The sequence below is a fragment of the Dendroctonus ponderosae genome, unplaced genomic scaffold (assembly GCF_020466585.1).
Source record: "Dendroctonus ponderosae isolate FM_Combo_2020 unplaced genomic scaffold, Dpon_F_20191213v2 Dpon_F_20191213_5, whole genome shotgun sequence".
In the NCBI taxonomy this organism is placed as follows: domain Eukaryota; kingdom Metazoa; phylum Arthropoda; class Insecta; order Coleoptera; family Curculionidae; genus Dendroctonus; species Dendroctonus ponderosae.
Genome location: NW_026018715.1, coordinates 15,432,757 through 15,442,442, shown reverse-complemented (window position 1 = coordinate 15,442,442; position 9,686 = coordinate 15,432,757). Strand labels below are relative to the sequence as shown.

Below are 9,686 nucleotides of genomic sequence, written 5' to 3'. Positions count from 1 at the left end.
AGAAACATGCAAAATGGGACGGAAAACATGAAATTTTGCAATAATCTTGCGCCACCCTTGCACAAAACGACGATAATTTTTCGAATTTCATAGACAACAGAAGACAGTATTTTTTCTACATAACCCCCCACCTGAATTTAAAGCTAGATCCGCCCTTGGGTCAGACAGAGAGCTAATAATTACAACCCGTCTAATGCGGCCTATTCCCATAAGCATATGAGGGTATATTTACACCGGGGCTGTTGTTTGAGGACTTTTGACCCAGTTTACTCCATTGTGAACACAATTTCTTTGTCTCTGTATGTCCCTCTTATGTAGGGCTATTTTTAACGTACATAGAGCATCTTTGTTGAAAAGTTCAGATAAGTATTAATAAAACGGCAATGGAAATAAAATTGAACAACATAGCCCGCATCTCTTTCGGGTTTTTTTTAATTGAATATCCACCCTACTTGGACCAGGCTAGAGGCCATATGGCAGACACGCCCAGAAATAGATGAAACATGATATCTAGGAAGGATCGAACCTTTTTCATTTTCCCACGTACAACTATTTTATCAGCACGTTTTTCCGTTTTTCATTGCAGCCTGAAAAACACCCCGGTTTCAAGCAATGACCGCGAAATCCTATTTATCCATCGGTAGTAAAAAMGCTTCTGCAGCTATAGATTAAATGAATGAATGAAACKTTCATATAACCAKAYACTCTCTCTGATGAYTCGATTGAAGAATGGCAAACGTGCACACTGTAAATCGAAGGGGACTAATAACACGTTAGGGGAGAAACTGGGTGGATGACACATGAATCGACCGACGCAAGTTCTGGAACAGGAAGTTGTTCGAGCATTTGAAAATAAAACGCTTGTAAAAATGTTTAAACAATATTCCTAATTCTCGTTCTAGGCAGCGGTATAAAAGGCATAATTCACGCATAATTGTACACATCAAGTGATCCTCATTTGCATCTGACCTTAAATGCCGCAGTGTTAAATAATGTTAATGCATAACTAGAAACAGTACAATAGCCATCATCTATCATCCATCTAGTGAACACAAACGGGATTTTTCGGCTCTCTGAATGAATTTGAATTTAATCACCATTGCCAATGTAGAAAAGTAGCACTGATGTCATCGAATTACCAATTTCAAGCAACACAAGTAGTTAATTTATATTTTGTCCTCCCTGGGTTTCAGGCAAAATGTGAAATAAAAATGTCCTTATCGTTTATTTCATATAACGTTTCGGCGAGGCAACAGCGCCCTCATCAGATTTAAAATTCAACACAAACCATTAGGACCATTGGGAAACATTAGATCCTTTTTCTGAGGGAAAAAAATAATTTTTAATCTGATGATGGCGCTGTTGTCTCGCTGAAACGTTATATGAACATTTTTATTTCACACTTTGCCTGAAACCCGGGAAAGAAAAAATATAAAAACAATTACATGCAATCAGGAAAATAAATAATAAAAAAAGATAGTTAATGTTTGTTACTGGAAGACGCGAGAATAATCCTAACCATTTTTCACGCCCGCATCTTTTAAAAGGCTCAAACTAAATAAACAGCCAGCCTAATTAAATGCAATGTTTGTGTACCATTTAACTTATTTAGACCTGTTGACTGCCAGTTCACACATTTTATACTATAAATGGATATGGTGGTGTTAATAGAATTAGTTTGATTTGATGATTAAACCGCCTATTTGAGGTGGTAGCTTCACTCATCTATTCGCGAGTTCAACTACCGATGGTGGCGCTGCGAAACGTCAAATTACTCGTTGTTGACAGTTGAGACTTGTCAGACTTGTTCATTTATTGAAGTCGATGACATCTGTACAACATTAAACAATAACACACTTTTCAATCTATTTCTATTTCTTTAAAATCTTGCAAAAGTTGATTAGAACGAAACAAAACAAATCGCAAACGCCAATGTCAACAAAACAAGTGTCAAATAATTAGTTAACGTGTAGTAATAATTTTAGCCACCAGGCGACGTTTGGACTTTTGAAGTCGCGAATAATGTCACGTAGTTTCCCCGACAAAGGGTTGATGGAAACAGACCAATGGTCAAATTATCTGTCATTAATTTTGAGCTGTCATTTGAGTCTGTCAAACGAGTCGGACTGTTTAGTTTACACCGAACTTTACAAGAACAATTAAAGTTTATTACGAATTTCATAAGCTGTAAGCAGTCAGATTGAATGTTTAAGTCACACAAAAAGTACCTTGGTGAGAAACCGATCATTCAGTGCTATTGAAAATATCAGGTAAAAGGGGATTGCCGCCCTTGCGGCTAGCAGTTGGCAGAATTTGCGGCAAGCCAGTGGTAGATTAAAAAAAATAAATCATAGACATGAGCCTCAATAGGATTAACCTAGTCTACATGTGTATATTAAAAACATTTATCAATTGAACTGATAAGTGAGAACGTTTGTTCTAGGTGGAAACATGTCATATGCAGTAATAATAATGCAGAAAAACGTGCAGATTCTACGCCTATGCACCGTTCTGACCACAAACTCGAGACTGAAGCAAAAACAAATCCTACTAAGACCAGCCCAGGTTGCCCAGGCAGGTGCTTGATAGAAGCTACCATCTGTCCTTAAAGGAAGCCAATCAGATGCACTGATTTTTTCATAATCCCCTGCATTTCATACAATGGGCGGAAATTGAAAAATCTTCGCTCAATTTTTGTTAAAAGGTTGGTGCTGATTTCTTTGTTAATTTTACGTCTAGAAAATCCCCAAATTAAGGTGCAGTCAGTCATTGCACGTACATAAATAGAATGAATTGCTGCTTATTGGTAGAAATTGATAATTATTCAGCTTTTTGTCTTTTGCACTGAGTGTCGGTTAAACACAAACTGTGTGTGTGGTTTAATTGTAATTTTCATCTGATCCTTCTTTGACTTTACCTCTTTGGTACCTATTAGACCAAAAATAAGAAGTCTAAGAAGTGCAACTAAAGTCTGTTTGTTGTATTATAATATTGAAATAAGAATTGTTGAAATTAATGCCTCCCAATTGCTTTGGAAAAAAACAATTTACGAAGTATTAGTTTTTGCAAATTAAATCAGTTGGCAATACAGCTGCTGTTTTCCGTGATATTTTTAGCCGAATTAACATTTTTTTATAATAAAACGACTCCGACTCTGATTAAGCTTTGACTGAGCTGCATAATGAGTCATTACTCGTTATAACTGCTTAAGATGTGGATGTGATGTTAGAAACGGGTGACCGATGAAAACTTGATAAACTAATCGAATTTTTTAGCCATTAAAGTGATTAATCAATTACTTAATTGTAATGTGGGCAGGAAGCAAAGCGTCTGCATCGCAAGAGTTGCAACTTCCCCAACACCAGCTAGTTTGTCAGCATTTGCGCTTTCTCGAAAAAACAAAGCCAGTATAAACTCTGGAAATATCCAGGACAAGGGGATAAAAATAATTCAGCCTCCTGTAGCCAGAAATATTGATAGAGGTTGGGAAAATGGAAAAGATCTGCGTGTAGGATGATGAAGATCGGATGGGAAACGTAGATATTAAAATAACCCTTGGATAATTAATAGTAAAAATCGAATTTTACATACCCCGATAACAAGTGACGATAGATCCCAAGTTAAAAATCACCTAAAGTTCCACTGATTTCTTCAAAAACGCCAAAAACTCCGCACAGAAAACACGAAAACACCTCGACGTCGAAGCACGAACGCCAATGACCAAAACAAAATCCAACGCCTTGTCGATGAGAACCGAGCGGGGCAACAGTGCCAAATGTTACCGTTTAACTTCTAAACAAGGAAAAACATAATACTATGTTCTCTGTAGTTTTTTGCTAGCATGAGACTGGGAGGGAGCTCGGCGATTATCCCCATAGCGTTTCAACAACCAAACTACTTCTAGTGGTGTCAAACATTTAAAAAGTCACTTAATCTTTAGATAGTAGTAGCTGATAAGGCTAAGTGGGAGAGGAGTAGACAATATCGCAAACGCGATTCCAGAAGGTCAATACAATTTTTGGGCGCTTCGCCTGCGGCTTTAATATGGGGCTCGGTTCAAATATTGAAAAAAAAGCAGTGTTTTGTCTGGGCTTGTTTTGTCTTGTCATGTCTGGGCTTGTTTTGTTGGAAATCATTAAAGTGCTAAATGAAAATGCGGACATTTGTCTTAGAACCAATAATTTATTTACACTATCAACGAATTCGTTCTAAAGACGCTCCATTCTGTATACTTAAGACGATAATGATTGAACATACACATTAGCTATTACCTATCCCATATATCCTCCATGGCATTATCACTAACACATTTCGCGGGTAAAACTTTAAGCATTTTCATGGTTTGCAAGTAAAAGATCACTTCGGTGGTGACAATGCCATGTTGCGGCCCCCCATTGCTTTGTATGTTCATCCTGAGAATCTGCTCTCTTATTCGAGTTTTGAAGTTCTTATGGATTTCCTGGTAAATGTCGCTGATCTAAAAGAGATTTAAAGAGAGAGTAGAATCGGTAAAGCGCCCAAATGCTGTGCCCTACCTGCTCTTCGGGCAAAACAGAGCTCACAGCCTCGTGTAGCTTCGTCAAATGTCTGGAAATGTTCCGAAAGTGCTTGCTAGGAACCGGAGGTTTTGCCTCCCAATCGCTCAGTTGATCCCCTAGTAAAGTGTTCATTATCGATAGCACTTTTGCCTCCAACTGTTGGATGTGATGGCCAATGTCCCTCTCCACACTGTCGAAGCCATTGAAATTATCACCCGAGAGGGACTGGAAGTTGTTTCTTATATGGGGGATGATCCACAAGACCAACTGTAAAGATCTCGAAGCGAGGGCCAAGTTGGTGCTGGTGATGGTTTTAAGGCCGGCAGTCCGCAAAGCGCCCGCCCCCAGTACCAGCTGGCATGATCGCGAATTGAACGTCCGTAACAGTTCGATTAGGTTTCGGCCTATGACTGGCGATAGGAGCTGTAGATCGTAAGCACATACACAATATTCACTCACTAAGCGGATTAATATTAGTACTGCTCCTACGGTTACGTAGTTTTGCGAGCCAACTTTCAGAGCCGGCAGTGGCTTGCTACTGTGCTTAGTGCTCATTTCCTGTTCGCATGGAGAGCCTGGAAGCGACTTGATCACATCTCCCATGGCCATCTTATCAATCAATAGTTGAATTTCGGTTGGAACATCTGCAGACTTCCACCTAACAAAAAACGGTTAGTCGAAATTCTACTGGATAGTAAGGCGAGCCTGGCGATTACCTTTCAGCGTCCAAAAGCAAAGCCAGCTTGTTTTTACGCTGCATGTTGAACTTGTGCACATAATTCCCTGCTTGTATCTTGAAAGCGGCCTTCAGGGCCGCGCTTTGCTTTCCGCTGATTTCTTCACACGCGTTCGTAAACTCCTCGACGATCTTGGCCAGATCCGCCACCTGAATACCCATAGAATCGCACTCAAGGTTTATTACTGCTGTTCAAATCAGCCACACTACCTGATGAGCCGTTACAGTATTGTTATCACTTTGCGTGCTAACCAACGCCGCCAGTCGCTCATTGCAATAATCACAGACTGATGTAAGTAACACTTTTAGCTTCTTGGTTACTTGGACGTGGTCGTCTTGCGAGAGAAAATGTTCAGCACTCGATGGCGATATAATGGTGTTTTCCCTCAGTCCGCAAGTTACATCGGCAGTTTCCTTGACCACGTCATGAACTGCCCGAACTCTGTGCATGAGTTTAACTAGAAATTTCAACCGGAGTTACTCGAAACGGCTCAGTCATCACCAAGCAAACCCACCCAGAGCCTCACTTCCCGACTTTAGGACTTTCAACCAGTGCGCGGAGTCCATAGTGGGCGCAACCTCTCCAGATCCCGTTAATTCGTTGAGCTCATCATCTGCGTCGGCCAACTGTTCAATCATCAACTGTTTTAAAAGAGCCTGGGCCGCGGTTACGGCCTCTAGCCTGTAGACTTCCAGAAATTGTAAATGGTTCTGCCGCAAAAGGCCTGCCGCTAAACTCACTAAACGCTCCTGTTCTAAAACACCTAAAAGTGCTCGAAACTCTCGGATCCATTCGCATCGAATTTACCCCCCATTTACTACCAACCTTCATCTGAGTTTAAAGGTCTGTGTAAATCCGCAGCAGCATATCTCTCAAACTCTGTGCTAAGCATTTTATCGATCAGTTTGGACATTTCCTTAAGCTGCGAGGGCAAGTGGCGCAAGCTCGTTACACCTGCTAGTTCCTTAGCTAGAACTTCCTGTGTACCTGCAAGAATCGCGTAATTTAGTACCGCTAAATTATCATAATAAATTGCGCATCAACCTGCTATTAGTTCAAGTGCTCCGACATAGTCAGAAGAACTAAGCAGCAACTGCAGTGTGGGTTGTGTTTGCAATACAGTAGCCATGAGCTTCAGCTTGTTAACTAATGTTTTGTGATTCGTTTTGGACCTGGCAAGTGCCATTAACTTGAGAGCATCTGAAGTAAGGCATTTGTCCATTCGTTGCACTTTGGAGCGAAGCACTCTCACCTACGACACAAATTGATCAGTGTTTTCGACAATTTTATTCTTGCGAATGTTACTTCGTTACTGGCAGTCCCCATTTGCTCCATAATGGTGTCATGTGAGGTCATGGCATGGAAAAAGGCCCCAGATTTCTGCGAAACCTGCTTGGCAATCTGCTCCTCAACGATATCCAGGTAAAAACTGAGCTCATCTTGCACATCGTGTTCTGATTTGGACTTATTCTCAAACACCTGGCTAAATATCTATGGGAACAGATCAGTACTTGGACGGAAATAAATATAAAGACCGGATCCTACCTTGGGGTCATTCAAATTAAACTCATTCTGCATGTAAATGAGAGGAATCAAATTAAGCTTGTTCTGAGAATAAGGAGTTTCCCAACTACTGGTACTCGGTTGAATGATTTCATCATTACTCAACTGGCTTAATCTCTGGTGTCGTTTGGTTCTTTTGCCATACTTCCTAAGATACTGGTCGAAATGTGCGTAGGTAATTTCGGGAAGAAAGGGGCTTTTTTCAATAATAGTCTTTTCAACGAAGGCATCACCCCAGGTTCTGGTGAAAAAATTCGTTTGTTTACCTTTATTCGGATCGCTCAGAACTGCCGGTAAATATTGCGACGCTTTGTATATCGTCCAAGATTCATCCTGAATGTTGTCCATTCTGGCAGTGTCTGTTACCTTTCCTTATGCCCTCCCCAATGGCTTAGCCTTATGGCCATTATGAAAATTCATAATTGCAAACTTTTTGCTTACACATCAGCTGATATTTTGACACGTTCGGCTGACAACTACACGGCTTCCATACAGGCCAGCCAACCATTACAAATGAAGTGCGCGGTAGCTCAGGAAATAATACTGTTAAGAATATTACAAATCTTAACTCAGGAACCGAAGAGAAATTATTTAATGAAAATATCGGCAAGTAAAATATAATGGCAATTATGCAACAAAAGCCTATCTCAATTTAATACACGACCGCCTAGGTATATTTGAGTTGACTGTGTTGGCATCAGCTTCTACATTGCAGTTTACTTTTCTGATAAATATTAAAATATTATATCACACGGTCGCCTGTAATTATATGTGGTTGCCTACTTGTCTTTATGTCCTACTTAGGCCAAACTAACCACAAATTATCTTGCTGGGGATGGATAGATGAAGACAAGAATGTTCTGTGAAACTAACCTGTGTGATCTGTGGTAGACGCATGCACATGTTATTGAGCGTAAACACTTTATCCCATTCCTAAACGTACTTACCTGGAATTTAGAGATCATTTTCTGCGTTTCCTGATTATGGAATATTCGAGCGATTCGGAACTAAGTGACAGTGACCGGGAGGTAAGTTTTAAGTGAAAAGAAAAAATGGGCTCAACTTAAAAGACGCTCAAAATTTGTTGGGCCCCTCCTTGTTGCTTATGTTTTGGATTTTTGAAACGAGCCTAGGCTCCGATTGTTACAGTACTTACCCTTTTTTGGTTTAACATGCGACAAACACAGAAATAAACCCTCAAATAAAACATGTTGCGGGAACTTCTCTTCTAAAATACCTTTAATTTTTCATGCTATGTGACTTTCAGCTTCAAGAAGCTTTTGCCGAAGGGAAGCTAAAGCCCGGACTAAACACTGTGCAGGAAGTGCCAAAGAAACGCGTCAATAATGTTGTAAGTTCAGGGCCACATTGTGCAGTACCTACTGTTGGCATAAACATGTTGTTTTCTTAGGAAGGTCTAAAGCAAAAACTGGTAGAAATCTCGTTGGATCTGCCTTGGCTTGAGAAACTAGACAGTGTTAATGAGCAAGCCCCGTTGGCTCCTGAATTGGCTGCACAATTATTAATGCATGAAGAAAAGCGCGAAAATCAGTTTAAAAACAATAAGAAACTCGTGCAGTTGAAGCCCCACGAGGATCCCGTTCTGAACGACTTCAAGAGGGAAATGCTTTTCCAACGACAAGCCCAAGCAGCCGTTCTAGAAGCTATTCCAAAATTGAAGGCACTTGGTTTACCCACCAAAAGGCAAGCCATTAGAAGTGCAATTGTTATTGTTTCTCACGTCTTATTTTTATTTTTCAGGCCCGATGATTATTTCGCGGAAATGGCGAAAACCGATGAGCACATGCAGAAAATTCGGGAACACTTGATGAAAAAACAGCAGCAGCAACAACGGAGTGAAAGGGTCAAACAGTTGAGGCAGCAAAAGAAGGAAGGAAAAATGATGCAAATTCAAACGAAACTTCAACGAGAACAGGAGAAGAAAGAAATGCTGGACCAAGTCAAAAAATACCGCAAAGGCGCTTCTAAAGATCTGGACTTTTTGGATTCGAAAAAAAGCAAATCCATTTCAAGAAAATCCCTGGAGAAGCGAAAAATGAAAAATAAAAAGTTCGGTTTCGGGGGCAAGAAGAAGGGTTTGAAACGGAATACCAACGACAGTGCCGCAGATATCAGCGAGTACAGGAGGCCCAAGCCAACGAAGAAAACCAAGGATGCCAAGGGAAAAGGTAAATCGAACAACCGACCAGGGAAAAATAGGAGATCTAAAATTAGAAATAAGAAATAATTCTTATGCTGAATTCACTCTGTACATATGATACCGTTTATTAATTATTTCCAATCTTGATGTCTCATTCAAATAAAAAGCAGCGGGTACACTTGCTTAGTATCGTTTTAACCTGGGTTTTATTTACTTTAGTTAGGGGCGAATGATAAGAGGCAAATTAGAGAAGAATAAATCTTACTTACTAGGGGGGAAGAGGACTTTATGATTGGTTCTTTACAAAAATGGATTACAGTGCGTACCATTAACGAGGCGGTATTAATCCTGAAAATATCAAGTTGCCACATTTAACCAGTTTTATTAAAACATGCCTATGCACTTACCGTTACTGGAAGTCAGTAAATTATACAAATGCGTATTGTTTTCAAGCTCACCACCTTCTATGATCTCATTTTCGACTATCGACAGATGGCAGTACTTCGAATCTTCGTCCATTAGTCCTTCAATTACGGCTGGAGTTATTTTCGTCAAATTGCCATCAGTAGTAGAGATCTGGTTTTTATCGAAATCAGGATGAAACTGATTAATTGTAAACTTGTTTTCGATCTCTTTCGATGTAACTTTAAGCAGCCTGGATCCATCGCAGTACTTGTCGAGCGGTGC

General features: G+C 40.1%; 6 protein-coding genes and 1 long non-coding RNA gene across 9 annotated transcripts in view; 3 read left to right on the top strand and 4 right to left on the bottom strand.

Moving 5' to 3' along the window:
- The window catches only part of LOC109539060 (Down syndrome cell adhesion molecule-like protein Dscam2), a gene marked incomplete in the record, with an annotated part of 55,745 nt that extends 51,866 nt beyond the window's left edge, over window positions 1-3,879 (bottom strand). The window contains 1 exon segment of the mRNA XM_048666484.1: window positions 3,592-3,879.
- Window positions 1-9,686, top strand: part of LOC109539086 (PIH1 domain-containing protein 1) — a 242,786-nt gene that overhangs the window by 216,420 nt on the left and 16,680 nt on the right. The gene's annotated exons all lie outside the window — the stretch shown is intronic.
- LOC109539065 (multidrug resistance-associated protein 1) overlaps window positions 1-9,686 on the bottom strand; it is a gene marked incomplete at its 5' end in the record, with an annotated part of 237,012 nt that overhangs the window by 214,539 nt on the left and 12,787 nt on the right.
- LOC109539094 lies at window positions 2,007-3,630 on the top strand. 2 transcript variants are annotated; one of them, XR_007281512.1, is made up of 3 exons: window positions 2,011-2,270; window positions 2,444-2,704; window positions 3,276-3,630. It is a non-coding gene; the product is annotated as an uncharacterized LOC109539094 (long non-coding RNA). The 2 variants fall into 2 exon arrangements; XR_002172088.2 differs by lacking the exon at window positions 3,276-3,630 and having other exon boundaries at window positions 2,007-2,270; window positions 2,444-3,003.
- Window positions 4,163-7,350, bottom strand: LOC109539072 (vacuolar protein sorting-associated protein 54). Of its 2 annotated transcripts, XM_019906666.2 has the most exons (10): window positions 7,105-7,346; window positions 6,821-6,994; window positions 6,581-6,766; window positions 6,320-6,527; window positions 6,101-6,262; window positions 5,790-6,038; window positions 5,485-5,732; window positions 5,255-5,424; window positions 4,536-5,196; window positions 4,163-4,477 (listed from the first exon to the last, which is right to left on the bottom strand). In XM_019906666.2, exons 2-10 carry the CDS (start codon window positions 6,851-6,853, stop codon window positions 4,268-4,270), a joined length of 2,127 nt encoding a protein of 708 aa, XP_019762225.1. In that variant the 5' UTR covers window positions 6,854-6,994; window positions 7,105-7,346; the 3' UTR covers window positions 4,163-4,267. The 2 variants fall into 2 exon arrangements, with proteins under 2 accessions (XP_019762225.1, XP_019762224.1); XM_019906665.2 differs by having other exon boundaries at window positions 6,821-7,350.
- Window positions 7,505-9,197, top strand: LOC109539087 (probable rRNA-processing protein EBP2 homolog). The gene is made up of 4 exons (XM_019906685.2): window positions 7,505-7,866; window positions 8,106-8,189; window positions 8,250-8,542; window positions 8,600-9,197. The coding sequence occupies exons 1-4, from the start codon at window positions 7,822-7,824 to the stop codon at window positions 9,084-9,086; spliced, it is 909 nt and encodes a 302-aa protein (XP_019762244.1). The 5' UTR covers window positions 7,505-7,821; the 3' UTR covers window positions 9,087-9,197.
- LOC109539070 (PR domain zinc finger protein 10) overlaps window positions 9,095-9,686 on the bottom strand; it is a gene marked incomplete in the record, with an annotated part of 5,290 nt that continues 4,698 nt past the window's right edge. The window contains 2 exon segments of the mRNA XM_048666497.1: window positions 9,095-9,347; window positions 9,407-9,686. Of these exon segments, the coding sequence (XP_048522454.1) occupies window positions 9,328-9,347; window positions 9,407-9,686 (300 nt within the window).

What these genes read in the sequence shown, in the direction of transcription:
- LOC109539072 (XM_019906665.2), bottom strand. Translation starts at nt 7,186, where the DNA reads ATGGACAACATTCAGGATGAATCTTGGACGATATACAAAGCGTCGCAA. An exon ending in TGGGGACTGCCAGTAACGAA is followed by an intron (nt 6,528 to 6,580) that starts GTAACATTCGCA and finishes TTTGTGTCGTAG; the next exon opens with GTGAGAGTGCTTCGCTCCAA. An exon ending in AGCACTTGAACTAATAGCAG is followed by an intron (nt 6,263 to 6,319) that starts GTTGATGCGCAA and finishes CGATTCTTGCAG; the next exon opens with GTACACAGGAAGTTCTAGCT.
- LOC109539087 (XM_019906685.2), top strand. Translation starts at nt 7,822, where the DNA reads ATGGAATATTCGAGCGATTCGGAACTAAGTGACAGTGACCGGGAG. An exon ending in TAAGTGACAGTGACCGGGAG is followed by an intron (nt 7,867 to 8,105) that starts GTAAGTTTTAAG and finishes TGTGACTTTCAG; the next exon opens with CTTCAAGAAGCTTTTGCCGA. An exon ending in AGAAACGCGTCAATAATGTT is followed by an intron (nt 8,190 to 8,249) that starts GTAAGTTCAGGG and finishes TTGTTTTCTTAG; the next exon opens with GAAGGTCTAAAGCAAAAACT.